This window comes from Corvus moneduloides, chromosome 4 (assembly GCF_009650955.1).
Source record: "Corvus moneduloides isolate bCorMon1 chromosome 4, bCorMon1.pri, whole genome shotgun sequence".
Classification (NCBI taxonomy): domain Eukaryota; kingdom Metazoa; phylum Chordata; class Aves; order Passeriformes; family Corvidae; genus Corvus; species Corvus moneduloides.
This window is the reverse complement of record NC_045479.1, coordinates 7,319,378-7,343,021: the sequence shown is the minus strand read 5'-3', so window position 1 is coordinate 7,343,021 and position 23,644 is coordinate 7,319,378. Positions and strand designations below refer to the sequence as shown.

Genomic DNA, 23,644 nt, shown 5'->3' with positions numbered 1-23,644 from the left:
AACCAGTGGGAGATCACAAGTCAGAATCATAATTTAATAGGAAAATTAAAATAAATGCAATAATACAAGAACACTGACAGAGTCAGGATTCAACCTGACACCCTGTTAGTCAGGGTGGTGATAGCAGTCCAGATGAAGTGGTCCTGTTGAAGCAGTGATCCTGTAGAAGGTCTTCACCTGAAGGTCCAGTAGTAGCTCTTGTCCTCTGGGAATCCAGGAAGTAAGGGCTGCTTGTACTGTTCCAAACCCCAGACTATATCCAGGTGGGAATACTTGGCTCCTCCCCCTTAGTGGAGCATCTCACAATTCTATGAGTCATACAGTGGGTCCTTGATTGCCCATTAAACAGAGATAGCTCCCAGGGGGAGTTATCAAGGATGAGTCATGGTAGGAGATGACAAACATTTAACAGCTTGTGAAGATGATAATAGAATACATACTTCTGGTTACATCTTACATTGTAACCTACGACAGGATCAATGGAGAAAGATTACAGATTTTTCTGAGAAATACTTTCCACAAGCACAGGCTTCAGAAAGAAGCATGCTGGTCCAAAGCAGCAGTATTCCCAGCCTCTCAATGCATACCAGATGTGTCCAAAAAGCCACAGGTTTCCTAGGAGGAAGACATTTCAAAAGCCGTTCCTCAGGAAGATCTTAATGGAATCCATAAAAGATCTGGTCCAATCAAAGTGCGTGTCTTGGGTTGACTTGCTGTTGTATTCTGTATCGCTGCGCTATGCCCAGAAATTAGTACATAGACCTTTCTATGCTTTTAAATTGAGCCTGAGCGAAGAGAGAACGAAAAAAACCCTCAAGGACGCAGACAGAGATAACACACTCTCACTCTCTGCATGTTTTTTTTGGCTTCTGCATTCTGCAGCTGGGAGAGCGGGAGTGGAGAAAGCAACCTGCTTGCTTGTTCAGCTGTTTTTTCGGGGTTTTTTCCCTCCAGAGAGTTGAACTTTGTTTTTCCAGGAATTTTGGATTTTTTCCCTTTTTCTGCTGGATTGCTTCAATAGCAGAACACATCGGGAGGACTTTCCACCAAGCACAGAGGGCCTGGCCCTGGGCCAAGTCCCAGCTCCGAGGAGGAGGGAGACCAAAGGGAGGACTCTTAACATTTTCCCAGGTTTTTCTCCACAGTGAGAGATTTTATTATTTAGCAGCACTATCCTTTTCCTGTGTGTTTGTTAAATAAATAGTTTTTATCTCTTTCACTTTCCTTCGAGGAAAAGGTTTCTTGTTTTCCCCGAATCTGGTGGGGGAGGGCTGGTTGTAACCTGCCTTCTCTCAGAGGATATATGTCTAAATTTGGCCAAACCGGCACAAAATTTAGTGGCTCCCAACTGCGTGGCTCGAAGGAAAGTGAAAAAACCTGTGCTAATTACATTTTGGTTTGAATTTACTTAGTCTGTGTTGGGGTAAAACAGTCACCATGTTGGTTGAGTTCATAACATCTCTCTGGCTTGACATATTAATGTATTTCTGGTCCGTAGGCTTGTTTGAGGTACTATTGCCTTTCTGGTCCCTAGGCCTATTTGCCTATCCACAGCCATCCTTGATAAGGAATTTTTGCAGAGCAGGGGCACGAATTCGGATTTCTATTTTGCTGTCCTTGGTGATAATGATATATAAGAAATTGACAGAGGTACAGGCAGCTGTTCAAAGTGTGTATGATATGTGGTTTCTCCGTCCTAACCCCAGTCCTAGTTTCAGTAGCCTGTTTTGGGAATTTATTAGTAATTGCACCCAGATTGTTAGAAGAGGAGATGATCAAATTTAAATTTGATACGTCACCTTTTGAGAATGTTCAGTTTCCCCTGGATGTTAAAGAGACCATTGTCCTGGTATTTAATTTGGTAATCTTCCTCCATGTGATTCACAACTTGTCTAGAATGAAAGCTCAGATTTCCAGGGTGACTGCCGAGACACCTGACCCAGAGGTGGAACATCCTGAGTGGTGTGGGGAATGGGAGGATATGGGCCAAATCCTGAAGAAATTCTCTGACCCAGTGGTTTGCAATTTCCCCCTTGAACAAGTTCAGAAACCAGCTGAGGTGGGGAAATATCTGAAAGAGAAATACAATGACAATTCTAATGAGAAAAAGCTTATTGCAGTATTTTGGGCTTTGGCATATGCCTATCGCACACTGCAGCAGGTAAAGGTAGAGGGGCAGGAAGATAAATCAGCAAAGCCTGCAGACACCCCTGCAGTCACTCAGACCGCAGCCAAACCAGACAGCAAGCCCAAACCAGATGGAGAGTCTAAGCCACTGACAGTGGCTCCTGTCACGAGGAAAAAACACACAACCAATACTGATCGCCCAGTGAAAGATAAGGATAATGCAGGGGAAGGAACCTCAAAAGATGCAGGGGAAGGAACCTCGAAACCACCAACTGACTTAGGCAGAGAAACCATTATGTCCATAAAGGACCTTCACAGCCTAAGAAAGGATTACACCCGACGGTCTGATGAATCCATAATAAGTTGGGTGGTCCCTATTTGGGATGCTGCAGGTGATGATGTGATGCTGGATGGTGCTGAAGCGAGGCACTTGGGATCCCGATCACGTGATCCAGCTATCGACCAAGCAGTGATAAGGGGGGCTGACTCTGCCAGTCTGTGGAGATGGGTTTTGACAGGCATGAATGAAAGATATATTTGCAGAGATGATCTCTACATGCCGCAAACCCAGTGGAAGACCATGGAACAAGGGATCCAATGCCTGAGAGAACTAGGGGTGGTAGAGATTATCTTCACAAATGACCCAGGATTGAGGAGTCCAGACCAGGTCAGAGTTAATCCATTCATGTGGCGAAAACTCATACGACTTGGGCCACAAGAATACGCTTCTGCTTTAGCAATAATGAAACGCAGATTACAGTATGAATGAGACTGTGCAGGATATGGCAAAGAAGCTCCGAGCATATGCAGATTCTGTGCATGGCCCAACACATGCAAGAGTCGCAGCTGTGGAAACACGTATGCAGAAAACGGAAGATAAGGTGGAGAAGAGTCTCCAGGAGATTAAAGAGTGCCTTCTCCAAATCTCGGCAGTACAGATCAGAGATTCTGACACCAAACGTGGATGTTCCCCAGAGAGAAGGAACATCCCACGAAGTGAGCTGTGGAAATTCCTGTGTGACAGTGGGGAAGACATGAAGAGGTGGGGTGGACAACCCACTTCTGCTCTCGCAGCACAAGTGCGTGAATTGAAGGAGTGCAAATCTCAGAAAGGAAGTTCCACCAAAAAGGAAGTAGCTCCAGTTGCCTGTAGCCAAACTGCCGGAAATGATGGAAAAGATGATGACATGTCCGATTCCCTTGAAGGAACCGCTAAGATGCATGCCCAGGGAAAGAAGGATAACCAGGCATAGAGGGGCCCTGCCTCTAGCCAGGTAGAGGCCAGGGAAAACCGTGTTTTTTGGACTATGTGGGTTTGTTGGCCTGCTACATCAGAACCACAAAAATATGATGCCTTGGTTGACACTGGTGCGCAGTGTACAATAATTCCATCGCAGCATGTGGGGTAGAATCTGTTTCTATTGCTGGTGTAACAGGTGGATCACAAAATTTGACCTTGGTGGAAGCCGAGGTGAGCCTGACTGGAAATGAGTGGAAGAAACATCTCATTGTGACTGGTCCAGAGGCCCCGTGCATTTTAGGCATAGACTTCATCCGAAGCGGGTATTTCAGAGACCCAAAGGGACTCAAGTGGGCTTTTGGAATAGCTGCTGTGGAGACAGGGGACATTAAGCAATTGAACACCCTGCCTGGACTATCAGAGAGCCCATCTGCAGTAGGCCTTTGAAGGTGGAAGAACAAAGAGTACCAATTGCTACCTTGACAGTGCATCGCCGACAGTACCGGACAACTCGAGATGCTGTGATCCCCATCCACAAGATGATCCATGAGCTAGAGAGCCAAGGGGTGGTCAGCAAGACCCACTCATCCTTCAATAGTCCCATTTGGCCTGTGCGCAAACCGGAAGGAGAATGGACATTGACTGTGGACTATCGTGCCATGAATGAAGTGACTCCACCATTGAGCGCTGCTGTGCTGGACATGTTGGAGCTCCAGTACGAGCTGGAGTCCAAAGCAACGAAGTGGTATGCCACTATTGACACTGCTAATGCATTTTTCTTCATTCCTCTGGCAGCAGAGTTCAGGCCTCAGTTTGCCTTCACCTGGAGGGGTGTGCAGTACACCTGGAACCGACTGCCCCAGGGGTGGAAGCACAGTCCCACCATCTGGCATGGACTGATCCAGACTGAACTAGAAAAGGGTGAGGCTCCAGAACATTTGCAGTACATTGATGACATCATTGTGTGTGGGAACACCGCAACAGAAGTGTTCGAGAAAGGAGAGAAAGTTGTCCGGATTCTCCTGGAAGCTGGTTTCGCCATCAAGAAGAGCAAAGTCAAGGGACCTGCTCAAGAGATCCAGTTGCTGGGAGTAAAATGGCAAGATGGACAGTGTCAGATTCCCACTGAGGTCATCGATAAGATCACAGCAATGTCTCCACCAACAAGAAGGAAATGCAAGCTTTCCTAGGTGCTATAGGCTTTTGGAGGATGCATATTCCTGAGTATAGCCACATTGTGAGTCCTCTTGACTGGTTACCTGCAAGAAGAACGATTTTCATTGGGGCCCTGAACAGCAACAAGCTTTTCCCCAAATCAAGCAGGAAATCGCTCACGCCGTAGCCGTTGGCCCCGTCAGGACAGGACCAGAAGTGAAGAATGTGCTCTACTCTGCAGCCGGGAGCCATGGTCTGTCCTGGAGCCTTTGGCAGAAGGTGCCTGGTGAGACTCTGGGTTGACCACTGGGATTCTGGAGCTGAAGCTACAGAGGGTCTGAAGCCAACTACACCCCAACAGAGAAGGAAATCTTGGCCGCTTATGAAGGAATCCAAGCCGCCTCAGAGGTAATCAGCACTGAAGCACAACTCTTCCTGGCACCCCAACTATCAGTGCTGGGGTGGATGTTCAAAGCAAAGGTTCCCTCTACCCACCATGCCACCAATGCCACATGGAGCAAATGGATTGCTCTCATCACACAGCATGCCCGTATTGGAAAACTGAATCACCCTGGGATTTTGGAAATAATCACAAACTGGCCTGAAGGTGAAAACTTTGGTCTCAGTGACAAGGAAGAATAAGAACAAGTGACACGTGCTGAAGAAGCTCCACCATACAACCATCATCAGAAGACACACGCTACGCTCTTTTCACCGATGGTTCTTGTTGCATCACAGGGATGAAACGAAAGTGGAAAGCAGCCGTATGGAGTCTCACACGACGGGTTGCAGAAGCTACTGAAGGAGAAGGTGGATCAAGCCAACTCGCTGAACTCAAAGCTGTTCAACTAGCCCTGGACGTTGCTGAAAGAGAGAAGTGGCCAAAGCTCTACCTCTACAGTGATTCATGGATGGTAGCCAATGCTCTGTGGGGATGGCTGGAAAAGTGGGAAAAAGCTAATTTACAGTGTAGAGGAAATCCAGTCTGGGCTGCTGAAGAGTGGAAAGACATTGCTGCCCGAGTAAGAAAGCTTGTTGTGAGAGTCCGCCATGTAGATGCCCATGTCCCCAAGAGTAGGACTAATGAGGAACACCAAAACAACAAGCAGGTAGATCAGGCTGCAAAGATAGAAGTGTCACAGGTAGACTTAGATTGGAAGCACAAGGGAGAGTTGTTCCTAGCTCTATGGGCCCACGATACCTCAGGTCATCAAGGCAGAGATGCCACCTATAGGTGGGCATGAGATCGAGGGGTGGATCTAACCATGGACAGTATCTCCCAGGTTATCCATGATTGTGAGACACGCGCTGCGATCAAGCAGGCCAAGCGGGTGAAGCCTCTGTGGTATGGTGGGCGGTGGTCCAAATACAAGTATGGGGAGGCCTGGCAGATTGATTACATCACACTGCCTCAAACCCACCAAGGCAAGCGCTATGTGCTCACAATGGTAGAAGCCACTACTGGATGGCTGGAGACCTACCCTGTGCCTCATGCTACTGCCTGGAACACCATCTTGGATCTGGAAAAGCAAGTCCTTTGGAGGCATGGTACCCCCGAGAGAATTGAATCTGACAATGGTACTTATTTCAAGAACAGCCTTATAAACACCTGGGCTAGGGAACATGGCATAGAGTGGGTGTACCACATCCCTTACCATGTACCAGCTGCAGGCAAAGTGGAACGGTGCAATGGATTGTTGAAAACCACCTTGAAGGCACTGGGTGGGGGAACTTTTAAGAACTGGGAACAGCATTTAGCCAAGAGACTATATAAATGGAAACTTTGTAGAATAAAATGTCTTTTCTGTCCTTTTACCTTCTGACTGAGTTGGCGTGCATTATTCGTGAGTGCCGCGTCCGTCTCAACAGCAACAGAAAGTGTCTCGGTTTGGAGACAAATTGAGGAGAAAATGCTCTGAAATGAGCGTTTCCTCTAAAGAGAAGGGCTCCAGTAATCCCTTTTGCCAATGAGAAATGAATACCAGTGGGTGAAAGTGAAAAAAACCAACCAAACTGTTTATTAACAAAGGAAAAAAAACCCCAAAAGTGTGGCCACAAGGCACAGAAAAGGATTGAATAAATGCTAGATACTGAAATTTCAAAACCTTAACCCTCACCCCACCTGACCACGTGGCTGGGAGGCAAAGAGGGCAGTGCGCAGCTGCTTGGGCAGAATAGGTGGGAACCTTTCTGGCGTTAGTGTCTTCCTCAAGCAGGCGAAACTGGGGGATTTTAGTGTCCTTTCTTGTGTTGATTCAGCTTCTCCGAGGTCTTGGGTTACGGGTGGCTCCCCGCCAGCTCCCCAGACCAAAAAAAACCAAAGCCGAAACAGTTCAAGGAACAAAAAAAAAAAAAAAAAAGAAAAAAAGAAAAAATTAAGCCTTCCAAGAGGATTCCCGGTACAGCTTCCAGGCTAGGGGAAGGGAAAGAAAAAGAAACTTCTTGCTTCAAGCTAGCAAAAACTAATCAAAAAAAAAAGGAACAATGTAGCGTCTCGGTCTACCGCAGTCCAAGCACCCAGAGAGAGAGTGTTTGAACCAAACGGGGCAGGAGCCCAAGGCTCCCTACCCCACCCCCCGGGTCCATCTTAAAGCTACAGCAGCCATTTCTGAGCTTAAAGCAGATGATTAGGGAATAACGTATCATCATAAAATCACCCCAAGACAGAAGGGACATTATTATTATCAGAACAGAACAGAGAACAAAAATTCCCAAACCACTTTCCAGTGCAAATACAACAGCAAACAGTAGAATCAGCACATATGGCAGTAGATTTTTATTAATTTGTTAACAGATCCAACAACATAGTTGCCTACACATCAGAGTAATGTAAATAGAGCTCAATCACCATATGGAACTTGAACAAGATGATAATGGGCAACAAAGCGAGACAATCCCATTAATTTTCCATATGGCTTCTGTTGACGTCTATCTGTTATGTTGAAACTTCTCTGTACACTATTGTGGAATAATGTGTTTTGCTTTTCAAAATGATGTATTTAATTAGGAATACAAGTTTACACCAATGTCCCAGAAGGTATATAAAGAGAACTCAAACTGGATTTTCTTAATGTGGTTTTTTATTTCTGTATCAGTGTCACACTTGCTTGACTTAATTTTTTCCAGTTTGATAAAGATGGTTAAGCTAAATCTTATTCCACTAACAGGAAAACCCTTCCATTCTAATGAAACAGGTCATTTTGTTACAGCACAATTATTGCAGTATTGCACCTTTTATTGCACAAAGGCTGATTGCAGCAAATACAAGCTTATCTATTTACGCATTCCTCTACCAGCACCATTCCAATTGTATATACAACACAGATTATTTTCCTTTCTAGCAAGACTATGTATGGTAATAGATTCTTATTCTACAGTGAAAGGAATAGAAAGACATAGATACTTTGAGGAATTCACTTGGAAAAAACAAATCATTATTGTGAAAAGCCTGATACTTTTCTTGCTTTCTACTTCAACAAATATATCATCTGGAGCTAATTAACAGTTTGGATTTTTCAGACAGATGTGCTAAGTACGCCTTTAAAAAATCAGACAGAGAAGATGGTCCTTGCAGAGTGAATTGTCTGTGGAATGTAAGTGCTTTTCCAAGTGACATGGGGGTGCAATCAAAGCACAGTGGCCTTCAGGTCCCAGACTCAGTGAGGTGGAGGAAGATATGAGGAGCAAACAGAACGAAGAGCCTTCCATCTAGTGGAAGTTGATTTTTTAACAGCTGATTCAGAACTGTCTGCAGTTTTAACAGCAAGCTCTGTCTCGTAAGCACCACTGGCAGAGCCCTTCTGTGAACCTCAGTGTAGAAATACAGACTGGGATGCTGCACTGAGACACACTCCAGCCTCAAACCACTTTCTCACCTTCCTTGTCATGCTCCAAACTCCTGTTAAGTAGTCAGTGTTCAAGTCTAAATTATTTCAGAAATGAGGTGTGGGGAGCATGGTATTGCCTTTATTTTTCATCCTAAATTAGGAAAGTGATTTGAACTGCAATGCCTGTTTGAATTGGGAGCTTCCCTTAAGAACATGAGAAGGGCCTAGGGGCTGGCTGTTGAACCACGTCTTCATACACTATCAGAGACCTCTCATGATTGGTTTAAATGCTGTTGCCCACCATTTTTCTCATTTTGACTGGAGTGTTACTGATTTTTCAGCTGGATCAAAGTCATTTTGATGTCAGGTGTGCCAAGTTTGGGAAAGCAATGGAAAATAAGGCAGCAGGATATTTTGGAATTCACTGACTATCTAGCAAATGAAAAATGAACCACTGAAAAATGAAGTGAGACAACAAAACTTCTTGTAGGAGGAATGGTTTGCAGTGGAGAATGAAGGAGGCATGACAGCTAGCACTGAATCCCATAACTAATTTCCATCTTGAACATTTAACATTAGTGCCCTGCACAGAATTCATTTTCACTCGAATTTGTTGCCTCTTTTACAATCATGTCAAAAGAAGGTAGGGGTGTGTACTAGTTTGAAAACAAACCAGTGGGAGACACCAAGTCAGAATAACAAATTTAATGAGGAAGCTAAAGAAAAGGAAAGAAAAAAAAAACGAAAAGAAAACACTGTTTCAAACTGACAGAGTCAAGATACAACCCGAGTCCCTGTTAGGCAGGGTGGTGGTAGCAGTCTGGTAGAATGGTGGCTGCAGTCCTCTGAAGCAGTGATCCTGTAGAAAAAAGGGTCTGCTCCTCCTCAGAAAGTCCAATGGTGGCTGTGTAGCTCCTGTCCTCTGGAAATCCAGTGGAAAGGGGTTGTCTCTAGTGTTCAGTCTCAGCTTATATCCACGATGGGATGCTTGGTTCCTCCCTCTGGGTGGAGCATCTCACAATGGGGTAATGAGTCATGAGGCAAAGTGTTGATTAGGCTCATTAACAGAAGATAGTCCGGAGGGAGTTATCTCTGAGTCATGCGGCAGGACAATGATGGGCCATTAACAGCAAGATAGTCTGGGGGAAGGAGGCAAGGAAACACTGCCCCACCTGATTTCAACAGCTCCTGAGGATGGTAATAGAATACACTGCAACCCAAGACAGGGTGCTTCTTTCCTCACTGATCTTGTACACCTGAAGTGTGTACCTGCCAAGGATCACCTCCACCTGGAGAGGCACAAAAAACAAGCCTGATCACACTAAATCACACACCACTGGGCCTTTTCCTCTCTGCCATCAATGACAGTCTTCTGAACAAAAGACAGCAGAGGACTTGAATACTTCCTCTCCCTAAACAGATTTGTAAACCACAGCAGCACCCCATCAGGTGCTGAGGTTTGAAGTCTCCCATTTGCCTTTTTTTTCCCTTGAGTAAAGGTAGTTGGTGAACTCCAGGGAAATTGCAAACTTTTACAGAAAGGGCTTATTCCACCATCTGAAATTCACAGAAGCATTAAGTCATTGTTCAAATGAAAAGCTGCTCTTAGCCATTAACATTTTTTGTCAACAACAAAAAAAGCAAGATGCTGATATGAGGGGAGATACCCACATTCTTATTTATATGGTAATTGAATGGTCAGGGAGCTTGCCTAAGATGTGGTCTGCGTCAATTAAAACTATGGTGTAACACTAGAAATCTTTTCCTCTTCCTAAGATGTTATGGGGAAATGTGGTGATGCGATACCTCTATTGTATTTTTATATAAGTTTTCTGTACCCCAATGGTTCATCCCTACCTTCCCCACTCCTATTCTCAGTTGGTTTGCCCCAGACCCAAGCCGCTCCCCCAGTGCTCCCTACATGGTTGTTCTCCTCCCCTTGTTCTAGCTCTTTCCCTATCAATCACCCAAACCCCTCCTGTTGTTCCCGAAGGTCCAGTGTCCATCTCCTGAACCCTCCCAATTTACCCTTATATGGTCCCCGTCAATCCCCCGAGACCCTACCCCTCTAGATACCTCCCCCTTTGGAAATCCCCTAAACCTCGATGCCCCATTGGGGCATGTGATCCCTTTCCCTCCTCCCCTTGAGGCTATTGGCCCAAGGAAATGTCTATCCTCGTCCCTATCCCTCCCTTAGAGATTTCTATTGGTCCCCAGTTAAGCCATCCCCATTGTAACACCTCCCTTTATAAGAGGTTCCGTGGAGCTGCTCGAGGCTTGTCTCCTGGGAGTTGCCTCCAATAAACTTGGATCATCCCGTGTGGGAAGCCTCCTTGCTACTTTTTATCCTCTCCCTCGTCGGGACTGCTGACAGCCACTGTACCTGGAGCTTCAGCTCCCCTGGGCAGAGCTGAACTCCTGAGGAGCAGCTTTGAAGCCGAGAGCCTCCAGCTGCTCCCCACTCCTGTCGCATACCACAGGAGCTAGCCTGGGCAGTGGTCAGTGGCGGTCATTGTGACAGGGAAAGAGGCATTGACACTCAACCAGTTTATGCAATCTACATTGTAACACTATTGCTGGCTTTTCCCTTTCTACAGACAAAGCTAAATTATTAGTTCTTGTAACAAGTGACGAGAGAATTATTTCTATCAAATCCATCCTAAACAGGAGTAATAATATTGCTTCCCCTTCTATAAATTTGCATATTTAGACTGTTCTTAGCAAAATGTAAAGTATTATAATTCAGTGGCTCATATTCTACGTCAACCAGGCTTTTTTCAAGAGTGAAAATATTTTTTAAAGCCAGTGTACAAATATAATAGTATTTCATCCAAGCAGCATGTGTTGATAAATCACAGTGCAAAAAACTCTGCCTTCATTGAGGTGGGAAGAGTTCAGCTGATCCTGGTGATGCTGGGGGTGGCCTGAGCTGGATCCAGTAAGTCCAGCAAGCTCCTCTGCAAACGCATCATTAACAAGGTAATTGTCAGTGCTGATGAAGCACCCTGAGAAAGCATCTCTTACTGTTGTATAACTATCATTTTAATACCTTTTGTTCATCACTCAAACAGGGGCTGCTGCTTAGTGTTCAAGCCAAGGGAGCTATTCATCAAGGTTTTATGCCTACCTGTCTCTGGATTTGTGCAAATTCCCCAGTGCCTCACTAAAGACAAGCCAAAAAGACAAATCATCATCCAGCAGTGTGGGATTATCAGCATTTTTTGCTGAATGTGCTTACAAATGTGGTATTAGTTTCTCTATTTATGCAGTCTCTTCCTGAAAAGGAACACTTTGAAGCACAGAAATGTAAATACTTTAGTGCTATAGTGAATTGCAGAGGTCAAAACCATCATTTAGAAAGGGCTTTGAGAGGTCGTTGTTGAGAAAACGTAAACAGGTTGCCAGAAATTTCTAAAAGGTCAATTGCCAAATCTCTAAGTAGCATGTCTGGGTAAGAGAGATCATACAAAAGGCCAAAGTTCAGACACATGGGCTTTCCAACGCATCTCTGCTCTAGATGAGTTTCTGGCATCCCACAAAGAGGACAGTCAGACCATGACTGTGGAAGACAAATTGCATAAACGAACACTTGGCATGCTAAGCACAAAACCAATCCCTAAACAGAGACTTTATAATCCTGAAGGGAATAGTAATCTATCTTCCCAAATAGATTTGTGCTACATGTATATTACACCTTTATCCTATCACATGTTTTGGCCATGGAACATCTTTCTACAAATGTAATTTGGAGAAGATTTTAGATGTGGGAATAATTGAGGTAGCGTAGCAATTCTGTTTTTCTGGTATGTGTGAAAAATAATGCAGTATTCACAAAACTAGTGATGCTGTCACACAGGTTCTCAAATATGTATCCCACCTATAATGCCCTAAAACATACTCACTTTTTATTTAAAAAAAAAAAAAAAGAAGAAGAAGAGGGAATTCAGAAGACAAGAAGCATTCCTAAACCAATGGAATATATGTGCTTAAAGCTAAATAACATTAGTTGGTTAAAGCAATGCAAGACAGTCTAGTGATCTTGTAACAGTGCAACAAGTTTGTGGGGATAATGGGGATACATTAGAGTGTGCCTGATAAGCAGCTAAACTAGTATGAACAATATCTGAAATCCATCAGGAAAGAAAAAAGTACCAAGAAAAAGCTATGCTGGATACTGTGGTTCTGTAGGATGAGGAGGTGCAGTGGAGGAAATCCAGGTATTTGCAGGTTGATTTAATGTGTTCAGAGTGGTTAAAGAACTCATGATGAATGGAGTTAGGACTTCTCATGGGGATGAGATAAGCAGCCAATTAACAAATGAATATAGAAGGTGGTGGCACCACTACTGCTTTTTATATTAACAGGAGCAAGTACACAGTACATGCCCAAGCTTCAAAGGCTTATGGGGTTTGATGCTTTTTATATATATAATTTATTCCAAGAAAATAACACGTAACATCTTCCTAACACTAAAAAATTGAACTGCTTTACCTGTATTGATATACTGATTGCATATTGATATACTGATATAAAAAAGGGATGCTGATAGAAATATGAATAAGGTGTTCTGTCCATGTACTGCCATTTTCATCAAAGACCAGGATTTCCATGAATGTACTTAGGGTTAAAAAAAACCCCACCATTAAAAAAAAAAAAAAAAGTGAATGAATTTAGATTAGCTATTAGGAAGAAATTCTTCCCTGTGAGGGTAGCGAGGCCCTGCTTATTGCCAGAGTTGCCCAGAGAAGCTGTGGCTGCCCCATCCCTGGAAGTGTCCAAGGACAAGCAGGGAGTGGAACTGGGTGATCTTTAAGGACCCTTCCAATTCAAACCATTTTGTGATTCTATGATTTGATGATTTATGTATTGTACATATTCAAGAACCCTACTGGGAGTCACATGTAGCAAAAGGATAATATGCAGATTTAAGCTGGGCAAGTAAAAAAAAAATTAAAAGAGAAAAAAAAAGGAAAAAAAAGGTGTTGCACAGATATGCACTGGTGTTGGAATTCCACAAAGTTACAGGACAGCAAAAGTTTGTAACATTTAAACTTTTCAATCATAATTCATTGAAAAGCAAACTATCATGTTATCCTTGAAAACATTAATTCTGAGTTGCACACTATTACAGGCATATCCTATTTTTCAATACGATCATTTTTAATGACCGTATTGAAAAATTAATTTGAAAAGCATTTCATTTCATCTCTTTAATCATGATCTGAAGATACTACTCCGGAAAAAAAAAGAATAAGCAAAACCCAATGCAAGAGAATAGGTTTGGGGGGCTTTTTTTTACTGAAATAATAATATTTTTATCAGGAAGATAAAAAATGCTATTCAGTTACTGAGAGAAATGTATTTTTTATGTACCTCCTCAAACAGGTAGAGGACATAGGCAAACAAAATGTTGGGGCTTAGAGCAGAGCTGAGGGTGTTGGAGCCGACGTTCTGGAAATAAGCCTGCTGATGGCAAGTGCTCATTGATGTCTGCAGGCGGGATACAGAGATGGCAGGAATATAGGGATAGAGATTCTATGACTGAAAATCATATTTGATAACCAAAGAGCTCATGGGGAAGAAGAAGCTTTTGGAGCAGCAAAAATGATTGCAGCTACAGAGCCTTGCAGAGAGGGGGGGTGTGAGTAATGGCATTGGTACATTTTATTCATAGGAAGGACAGAGGAATCAGTGGAAAATAACAGGGAGTCAGAGAAAATAAAATAATGTCATAAAATAATTGAACACTGGAAGTGAGGAGTTTATGCTTTTTCATGAACTTTTGCATTTTTCATGCACGTTTTCCCTCTAAGCCTTTGCAAGCAGTCCCAGACATCTGCCAAGACAGAAAAAATGAAACCAACCCCATTTTCCTACCTCAGCCACGTGAGAGAGATTTTTTTTTGCCCCTTCTGATTTTACCCCAGGCTTTCCTAATGACTTATTTTTCTCATTCATCATGTAGCCCTGCTGTCTGCCTCTTGTTCATTTCTGCGTCTCATTGCACTGCACACCTTCCACCACACAGAGGTTGCCAAAGTGATGATGCATATTTCAAGGGTGATAAAAGAAGTCATTCATTTAAATAACACACAAAGAATATTCCCAAACACTTCAGTTCTTGGCAGATAATCATTCTTCTCCACAGTCTCTTTGTAAGGATGTACCAAGTGAAAATTATTCCAAATAGGATGTAAATGCAAACTGAGTTGTGTTTGAAAACCAGCAAAGTCAAGGCAGATGGAAAATGTATAGTTTGGAGCTCCTGTAGTTATAAGACTTTGTGGATCAATTTTTGGAATCCCCGGTTCTATTATAAATTCCACAAACAACATTCTGCTTCTGGATGTTTACATGCTGAGTGCAGCAAGGAATCAGTTTACAGAAGTCCCTGTAGAGAGGGCAGTGATATTACAAGCATCTCTTTTATTTTCAGAAGCTTTATGCTGCCTTTTCTCTTCAGGGTTATTACTATGAGCAACCACTGCACATGAAAAAGCCAAAAGCCATTGGAAATAAAGCTGGAAGAATTAAAAGAAAGGTTCATAGTGCTTAGAAATTCTTTGAAAATCTCTATACTTATGCAGAAACTTTCTTCAGAAAGTCCCAAAACTACATGGGAAATTCTACATATTCTGTAGATGGTATTACTCAATCTCTGGGCTGACGATTGCTCACAGGTTGCTCAGTCGTTCAGCTCACTGTTGCACCTTAGAAAGCCCCGAGCTGCCTAGAGAGATGGCATGGGCCATCCAGTGACTCAGTGGCTCCAAAATGCAGCAAGTGATAGCTGTAAAGCCAATGTCAATAGCAGAAGCAAAGAGGTAGAAATACAGCTCAAGCTTGTGCTTCAATCCTGTTTGTTTTATTCCTCCTGTCCCGAGAAAGAGACAGGAGCAGTTGTTAACAGGAGAGCCAAGGCAAGAGGGGGCGGAGCCCGCTCAGCTCATCTTCTACTCGGGGGAAGGGAAAGGAGAGAACTAGGGGTGGATCCGGGATAACCAGCCAATCGGACTCTGTTTCAGTGGAGTCCGAGTTACTTTCAGTTTTACCCATGCTTAGAACAAAGGGGATTCAGAGCACATGGTTGAAACAAGTCTGGACTTGCCTGGCCAGTCCCGGGCCAGGCTGCACCTCAGGGACAGGCAGCAACAATTCCCCATTTTTTTCTTTAAAGCTGGGCTGTAACCCTGAGTAAGTGCACAAAACAGTAATAAAACAACAGTGCAAAACATAATTGAAATCCATCGTCCCTACAACCCGACACTACCTAAGATGTCTTTAAACTAGTCCCCCAGTTAGAAAACTCAGGAGGTTAGTCAGGACATCTATGGTATGGGGTATCAGGATGAGGATTTACAAAATAAAGTACAAAATGTGAGTGCAAAACAGCATAAATTAACTTAGGGGATTAACATCAAAATTCAGTGCAAGGAGCCCAACTGGAGGTGCAAAATCAGAATTTTCCTTACAGCATCTCCTCCAGGAGGCAGTTTTGACCTCTTTGACCTTTGTGGAAGTGACATAAAGTTTTACCCACTTGCTGGGTATCCACCTCAGTCCCTGAGGGGTGGAAACACTGGCGTATCCACATCCCCAAGTTATAAGTTTGTACAGACCTTGGATCTTTTGAGTCTCTGGGTCTCGGATCAGGACTTCTGGATTTTCCTTCAGTTTCTGTCTCCTGGTGTTCTGGAAATGACGATAGATCGGAGGAGGGTTCGGATCCTCAAAGGTGCTGTTCAGGAAATTTATGGTAAACAATGCTTTGCTGAGTCTGAGGACAGGTGAGTTGAGTTTAGTGGTTCCTGATTGTTATAGCAGCATTAGTTTAAGAGTTTGATGGGCACATTCAACAATGCTCTGATCAGCTGGGGAGTGAGGACCTGTAACATGTCGAAACCCCCACTGCTGATGAAAGTTTTTGAACTCCTGAGAGGTGTAGGCAGGCCCATTATCAGTTTTTATCTCTTTAGGTACACCAAGCACAGCAAAAGCTTGGACAAGATGTTTTTCGATGTCCTTAGCCTTTTCACCAGCATGTGTAGAGGCATATGGCACCAGAGAAGGTATCAAAAGAAACATTAACATATTTTAATCTCCCCAAATTCAGGGAAATGTGTGACATCCATCTGCCACACTTCACCGCTATTAATGCATCGGGGATTGACCCCCATGCCCAGTGATGGAAGCTGTAGCTTCTGGCAGTTGGGACATGTCGCCACTATTGCTTTTGCCTGTGTCCGCGATAGGTGGAACATGCGGATAAGAGCAGGAATATTTTGATGATACATGGCATGGCTCAATTTTGCCTGTTTAAAAACTTGGGGCAGCTTTGGTAAGTCGGCTGATAAAACTAAGTCTGCTGGCATAGCCAGGGCATCAGCTCTACGATTATCCTCTGCAATAAATCCTGGCAGGTTTGTATGTGACCTCACATGCACGACAAAATAGGGATGCTCTTGGTGGGAAACTAGATAAATTACCTTTGAGAGCAGATCATAAATTTTCTTGTTTGGGACTTCTTTTAGGAGAGCATGTTCTGCTCTCACAGTTACTCCAGCTACATATGCTGAATCAGTGACCAAATTAAAGGGTTCTTTGAATCTCTCAAATGCTCTGACAACGGCTGCCAGTTCAGCTACTTGTAGTGACCCCTGGATTACCTTTACGTCAGATTCCCACTTTTGAGTCTTTGGATTTTTCCACGTCAGTACTGATTTTTTAGATTTTCCCGAACCATCGGTAAAAATGGTTAGAGCATCAAGAGGTTTTCTACTTTGAATTTCTTGAGGGATAAAAGAGAATGCCAGGTTAAACAAGTGATATTTTGGGTAATGATTTGATAATTGGCCTGAGTAACTGTCTAATGTAAATTGTAAATTTATATAATTTTGAAGCAGATGATCTAATGAGTCTGTTGTTACAGGTAAGTAGATGCATGCAAAGTCACATCCTGCTAGGATGCGGAGCCTTGCTCTACCCTTGATGATTTTTGCCATCAATTCTTGTGGCTTGGTGATGGTCTTAGGTGGTTGGAGTGGGAGGAACACCCATTCAGTTATGATGAGGTGGTCCTTCTGCTCTTTGTCCCACTGAAAAATGAGGCCATGAAAGCGTGGTACCTCCCCTAGAACGACAAGCTTAAAGGGTAGGGAGGGCTGATACCTGTGTGCTTGCCTGGTGGAAATGACCTCTTGTATCTTTTTGAGAGACTGCCTTGCCTCTTCTGTCAGGGATCTAGGGGATGCTGGACCGCCTTCCCCTGACAGTAGGTTCATAATAGGAGCTATATCCTCTGTGGTGAGTCCCAACCAGGGTCTTATATAAGTCAGTGACCCACAGAGCTGTTGCAATTCTGCTAATGTTTTTGGGTTATTATTAATGGTGATGGGTGTTGGGGTGATAGAGGTCTCTGTGATTTTGAGTCCGAGGTATTTCCAAGGGCTTGCTCTCTGCAATTTTTCTGGTTGTAATTCAAAGCCCTTGGCCTCTAGGGCCTCGATCACCATGTTAAGGGTCTGCTCAAGCTATCGGTTATTGGGAGCACATACCAGCACATCATCCATGTAATGTAGGATGATGGCTTTCTCTGCTTTTCACGGATGGGAGATAGAATTCTAGCAATATACTCTTGACAGAGAGTTGGGGAATTTTTCATACCTTGGGGAAGCACGAGCCAATGGTAATGTTTCATGGGGGCTTTACGATTAATAGAGGGCATGGAAAATGCAAATCGAGAGGCATCTGCAGGGTGGAGTGGAATATGAAAGAAGCAATCTTTAATATCAAGGACAGCCAAATGCCAATGTTGTGGGAGCATTGAAAGTGATGGCATACCTGGTTGAAGGGGTCCCATGTCTTCAATAACTTCATTGATTTCCCTGAGATCTTGGAGAAGGTGCCACCTGTTCTTTCCCGGTTTTTGTATTACAAACACGGGTGAGTTCCAGGGGCTATTGGTTGGTGCGATGTTCCCTTTAGCTAATTATTCATTTACTAATGTTTTGAGTGCCTCTAAGTTTTCTTCTTTTAGCGATGTAGTGGGTTGAACCTGAGTTGATGGACAGTCTTTTAGACTAATGAGGCTTCTCACAATTTACATATTTAAACCACACGGAAAGGCGGGAATTGCCTTTTGTCCTAGCTCGCCTGCTGGAAGGTGGGGGGGCTCCGAGCCTCCAGGCCCCGCCAGGCCGGGCCGGGGCCACTTCTCCTTTCCCCCCTTTCCCAACACTGCGGCACAGACCCTGGGTCGCTGGGGGGGACTGTCCCAGAGCCACAGGCAGCTAAAACCAGCCATGGACTGCCACGCAGCTAAACCCATCCAGCGCGGCTTCTTGGGACAGGCGGGTCCTTCTCCTCTCCATGCAGAGCCAGCGGAGCCAACGGGAGCTGACGTAGCCTCCTTTCTGCAGCCAGCACACTTCGTGCTGAAGAAGACACCATGCAGCCACCAGCACAAAGGGACCGAGGCTTTCTCTACCGTAAAGCCTGAACAAGAACACTCTTCAACATGGCAGCTTTAGAGTCAGAGAGAAAGTGAGTCATGTGAGATGAAGCTGAAAATGACGACAGGAGAAAAGAGGGCGGTGCCGTGATTCTCGCGCGTAGCTTAAAAAAACTTCTTGCATGCCATGGTAAGAAACTGTAATATCATGGACTGTTTGTCTCTTTAATCCATTTGAAGTACATGGGGGGATGGAGAATCCACGTGTGGCCTGTGAAGATTGGGAAGAGTGCCTATGCCAAGCTATATAGAAGCAGTGAGAGGGTTTTAGAGACTTGTGGCGAAGAAAGCCTTTGTGTTCAGGCCAAAATAACTTATCCTTAAAAAGATGAATAACCCCATGTGATGGCCCATGTTTTGCAGTGTGAAGGAACTGTGAGATTTTTCATGGGAGAGATGTTTTACACCACAGCAGATTGATTGTTTCCGGGCGGGTCTGCTGTTGGTGGCAGTTTGGGAACCACGTGCAACTGAAGAAAACCCTTTTTTCCTTAAGCATAAGAGAGAGACTTTTCAAGAGCTGCAACACTGACTAACATCCCATGTTCTGTTATCCTTTGTGCGAGTTGGGTAAAAGGAGAGAAGTGCTGGGAAGGGGGGGGGGGAATTTGCTTTAATTTCTTGTTATTTCTCTTTACTTTTAATTCTATTAGTAATAAAACTCTTTCATTGTACTGCAACTGTTTAAGGTTTGTGCCTGCTTTGCTTTCTCCTAATTCTTATCTCACAGAAGGAAAATAAGTAAGTAATGAATATTTTGAACCAAAACCACTACACTTAATTGGTGTTTCTGCCCAGTTTACGAACTCAACCCGCTACAAGCGACCACTGGTTAACCGACACTGGTTCATCAGTTTTCCAAGTTAATTTTTGTGGATGGCACTCAGCTCCACTGGCCACAAGGGAAAATTTCGATGTCTAGGGGTGATACAAATGTTTGTTCCCCACTGAGACATGGCATCCCTTCCCCACAGGGTGAATTTGGTGTCCAGGACATACGGACAAAGTGTCTCTATTTGTCCTTCTGGACCTTGAATTTGAATGATGTTTTTGGATTGCTTCCCAATTTGGGTACTTCCAATCCTTTGTATGATACCCTGAGATTGCAATTCCCATTGTGCAGGCCACTTATCAAATGGAATGACAGACACATCAGCACCTGTGTCTATCATTCCCATGATACTGATTTTATGTGATCCATGACGGAGCTTACATTCCACTATACGTTTATCATTTCCCAGAACTTCAGTCCAACAGATGGCTGGGATATGACCATCTGTGGGCAGGTATTTGGTCAGTGGAGTGGCTTGTGCAATGACTTGACCCTTTGGCATAAAGTATGGTGGACATATACAGGGTACCATTAGGCTAGAACCCCCATTCTGATCCACTTTCATGAGCGTGGGTGTAACCTCTATCCCAGCAGGTGTTTCCCGAGTGTCCCCAATAACAAAGAGGTATGTAAAGTCTGGTATGTGGTCCACATTTTGGAATGTGATTGGTATCGCAGTCTGTTTGTTGTTGTTAAAATGGTGTATTTCATCACAGGTTACCTTAAACCTAAGTCCAGGAGTCCATGTTGCTTTGTCCGCAGCTCTGTTTTTGTCTGAACACGGAACTGTGACGTGTTGCGCCGTTAGTTTCCCTGCTGTTGACCTGGGGAAACAGTCTTTGAAGAGTTTTTATCAGCAGTTATAATTGCTCTGCAATTCTGAGCTACATGTCCCTTTTTCTGATAACAGTAGAATACAAGGTTACCTCGAGATTGAGTTTCCCCTGTACCCATCGCGTTCTCCACAACCTCCCCCACCATCCCTACTTTTTTTCAAAAAAGGAACAGTTGTGTTCAGCTGCACTTTCTCTGTACAAACTTTGAGGATGGTTTCAACAGTTGGGGGTGGACGCAAGGGAAGACTCAGGATCACTTGCTTGCAAGCATCATTCATATTTGCCTGGAGCAGTTCGAGTAGGAACGCTTGTTGCAGGTCAGGATTAGGGACCTGGGAAAAGATAGCTTCATGCAAACGGTTATAAAACTGTATAATATTTTCAGTTGGCAATTGTTTGATGTTGGTATAATGAGATTCAGGAGTTTGAGATGGTAGTAACGTTAAGGCCTTTTCAGCAGCACGTGTTATTTCAAGAAGAACTGGACGAGGAATAAGCATTGCTTGTTTTTGAGGATTTGCCATATTATTGTCACCAGATAAAAGGTCTAATGTGATATAATTGTTGTCAAAATCCAGACAATTATCTGGAGTATGCCACAGAATTTGCAATAAATTGGATAAAATTAGCTTCCACTGTTGTTTCCACAACACAAATTCACCAGGTGTGAGAAGAGTTTGCATTATTGTAATCAAATCATGAGGCACTAGCAGATGTGTAGAAAAGGTAGCACTTAAAAGGCTCTTAAAATAGTTACTATGCATCCCAAACTCCTTAATTGCCTTGCACAAATCTTTGATATTAGAATATGGGAAAAGGGTCCAGCCAGGGTTCACTCCTGTGCTAGCACGAGAGGGTGTAATAGCAGCAGGAGGTACTTCCTGGTAGCCAGGGGTTCCCGGATGTAAAGGGGTAGTCACATGAACATGGGAACCTGGGGAGGGCCAATGGGAAGCAGGGGTGGGGAGTAGAGGGGCAGGGGCGGGGAGTGGAGGGACAGAGGCACCAGGAGGAAGGGAGGGGTTGGGGGCGGGGTTGTGGGAGACAGGGGCAGTACTTGCATCATGGGCAGGAACAGAGGGGGGGTGAAACATGACACCGTGGGGGCGGGGCTGAGGGCGGGGGTAGGCTCTGACGCGGGCGTGGGAGGGGATGGGGACAAGAAGGGATTTATGGGATGGAGGTGAAAGGGATTATGGGAGGTGTAGTTCGGAGATGAGGACACATGGCGTCCGCCATTATTGGAGACAAATAGACTTGGGGAAAAGGGGTTGGGTGGAGGGGTTTTTTCCCAGGCTGCAAGCACATGGCTATTGCTGTCCCTGGGAAAAAAGAGATCAGGGGAGAAGGGTTTTTTTCGCACGCTTACAACATATGGACTTGAAGCCAGGGACAAAGGAGTGGAGAAAAGGGGTTGGAAAGGTCCTGGGATGGGCTCTGGACTCCTGTCCAAGGCAGGGTGCTGAGGAGACACAGGTGAGCCAGGAGGTCGATAGCTCTCCTGTGCTAAAAAGCAGTCTGTTCTAGCAGTGTTTTCCAGCGTAGGGGAAGAGGGGTCAGGGACACAGGGGTTGGAAGAGGGTATAAGGGAATTAACAGGGGGTTTTTGCAGTGGTTTTTCTTGTACTGCATTTTTCTCTGGTAAAGTGTAACTTAGGAGAGGAAAAAATTTTGAAACTGTTTCATCTCCTGATCGTCTGAGAGAGGAGAGTTTTCTCCCAACACTATCCCAAAATTCAGAAGATCTCATGTCCTCGGAGATTAGATTAGGAAAGTATTGAAAATCCAGCACACAAAAGAATGAACTAGATTTTTAGGGTACTTATGCCCAGTACAAGAAAGGTAGCTTTGAACTTGGTAATGTATTCCTCTGTGGTGTGCAGAAACTTCAGATGCCATTATGAAAGCAACACCACAATTCCTCAGCCCCAAATCGCAAAAAAGAGGAAAAAAAGAAAAAATTTGCACTGAAACCAGCTTAAGACACAAGCCCCCAAGCCAGCGGGGAAATACTCACCAGAATTCTGGATTCACCACAGGAAAGCAGGTCCGGAGAAAAGAAATCAGCAAGACGGGTCTCCTGCTTTTTCAGCGCTCCCCATGCCACGTGGCGTGGAGAGGGATTAGCTGAAGCTCTGAGCTAGATATTGCACAAAAAGCAACAGCAGGCTACAGGGCGCTGGCACTGCATGCACAGGGTTTATACCAGCTGACGCGTGGTTCACCGGGACACCCTAAAAATCTCTGTAGAACTGAGCTTCAGAGATAGCACATTGGGCGCCAAATGATGATTGCTTACAGCTTGCTCAGTCATTGAGCGTTAATGCGCCTTAGAAAGCCCCGAGCTGCCTAGAGAGATGGCACGGGCCATCCAGTGACTCAGTGGCTCCAAAATGCAGCAAGTGATAGCTGTAAAGCCAATGTCAATAGCAGAAGCAAAGAGGTAGAAATACAGCTCAAGCTTGTGCTTCAATCCTGTTTGTTTTATTCCTCCTGTTCCAAGAAAGAGACAAGAGCAGTTGTTAACAGGAGAGCCAAGGCAAGAGGGGGCGGAGCCCGCTCAGCTCATCTTCTACTCGGGGGAAGGGAAAGGAGAGAACTAGGGGTGGACCCAGGATAACCAGCCAATTGGACTCTGTTTCAGTGGAATCTGAGTTACTTTCAGTTTTACCGGTGCTTAGAACAAAGGGGAATCAGAGCACATGGTTGAAACAAGTCTGGACTTGCCTGGCCAGTCCCGGGCCAGGCTGCACCTCAGGGGCAGGCAGCAACACTGGGCTATAGCCTTTTATTTACATGCATTGGAGGAACTCAAGCCTTCAGCTTTTCTCTGCTGGGATCTTCACAAATGCAGAAGAGAAGGGAACCAGGAGCCCAAGAAAGCACAATCCAAGAAATATGCAGAAATAATGCAGCATAGCAGGGGCAGCAATGAGTTAGGTTACCTTACTAGAGGGTCTTCCAGAGAGTGCAGGTGAAGTACTATTTTCTAGCTCATCCTACCAAAAATCTCCAATTCAATACAATTATTATCAAATAACTTATACAAATCTTTTTGGCTTAAAGGAAGGCTCATCTCTGTGTCATTAATATTCCTTATCCCGTATGTATGCCTGC

At 44.4% G+C, this 23,644-nt stretch overlaps 1 protein-coding gene across 1 annotated transcript in view; it reads right to left on the bottom strand.

Moving 5' to 3' along the window:
• ARHGAP8 (Rho GTPase activating protein 8) overlaps window positions 1-20,672 on the bottom strand; it is a 97,914-nt gene extending 77,242 nt beyond the window's left edge. The window contains 1 exon segment of the mRNA XM_032105690.1: window positions 20,618-20,672. Within this exon segment, the coding sequence (XP_031961581.1) occupies window positions 20,618-20,672 (55 nt within the window).
• Window positions 20,673-23,644: the final 2,972 nt, after the last annotated feature.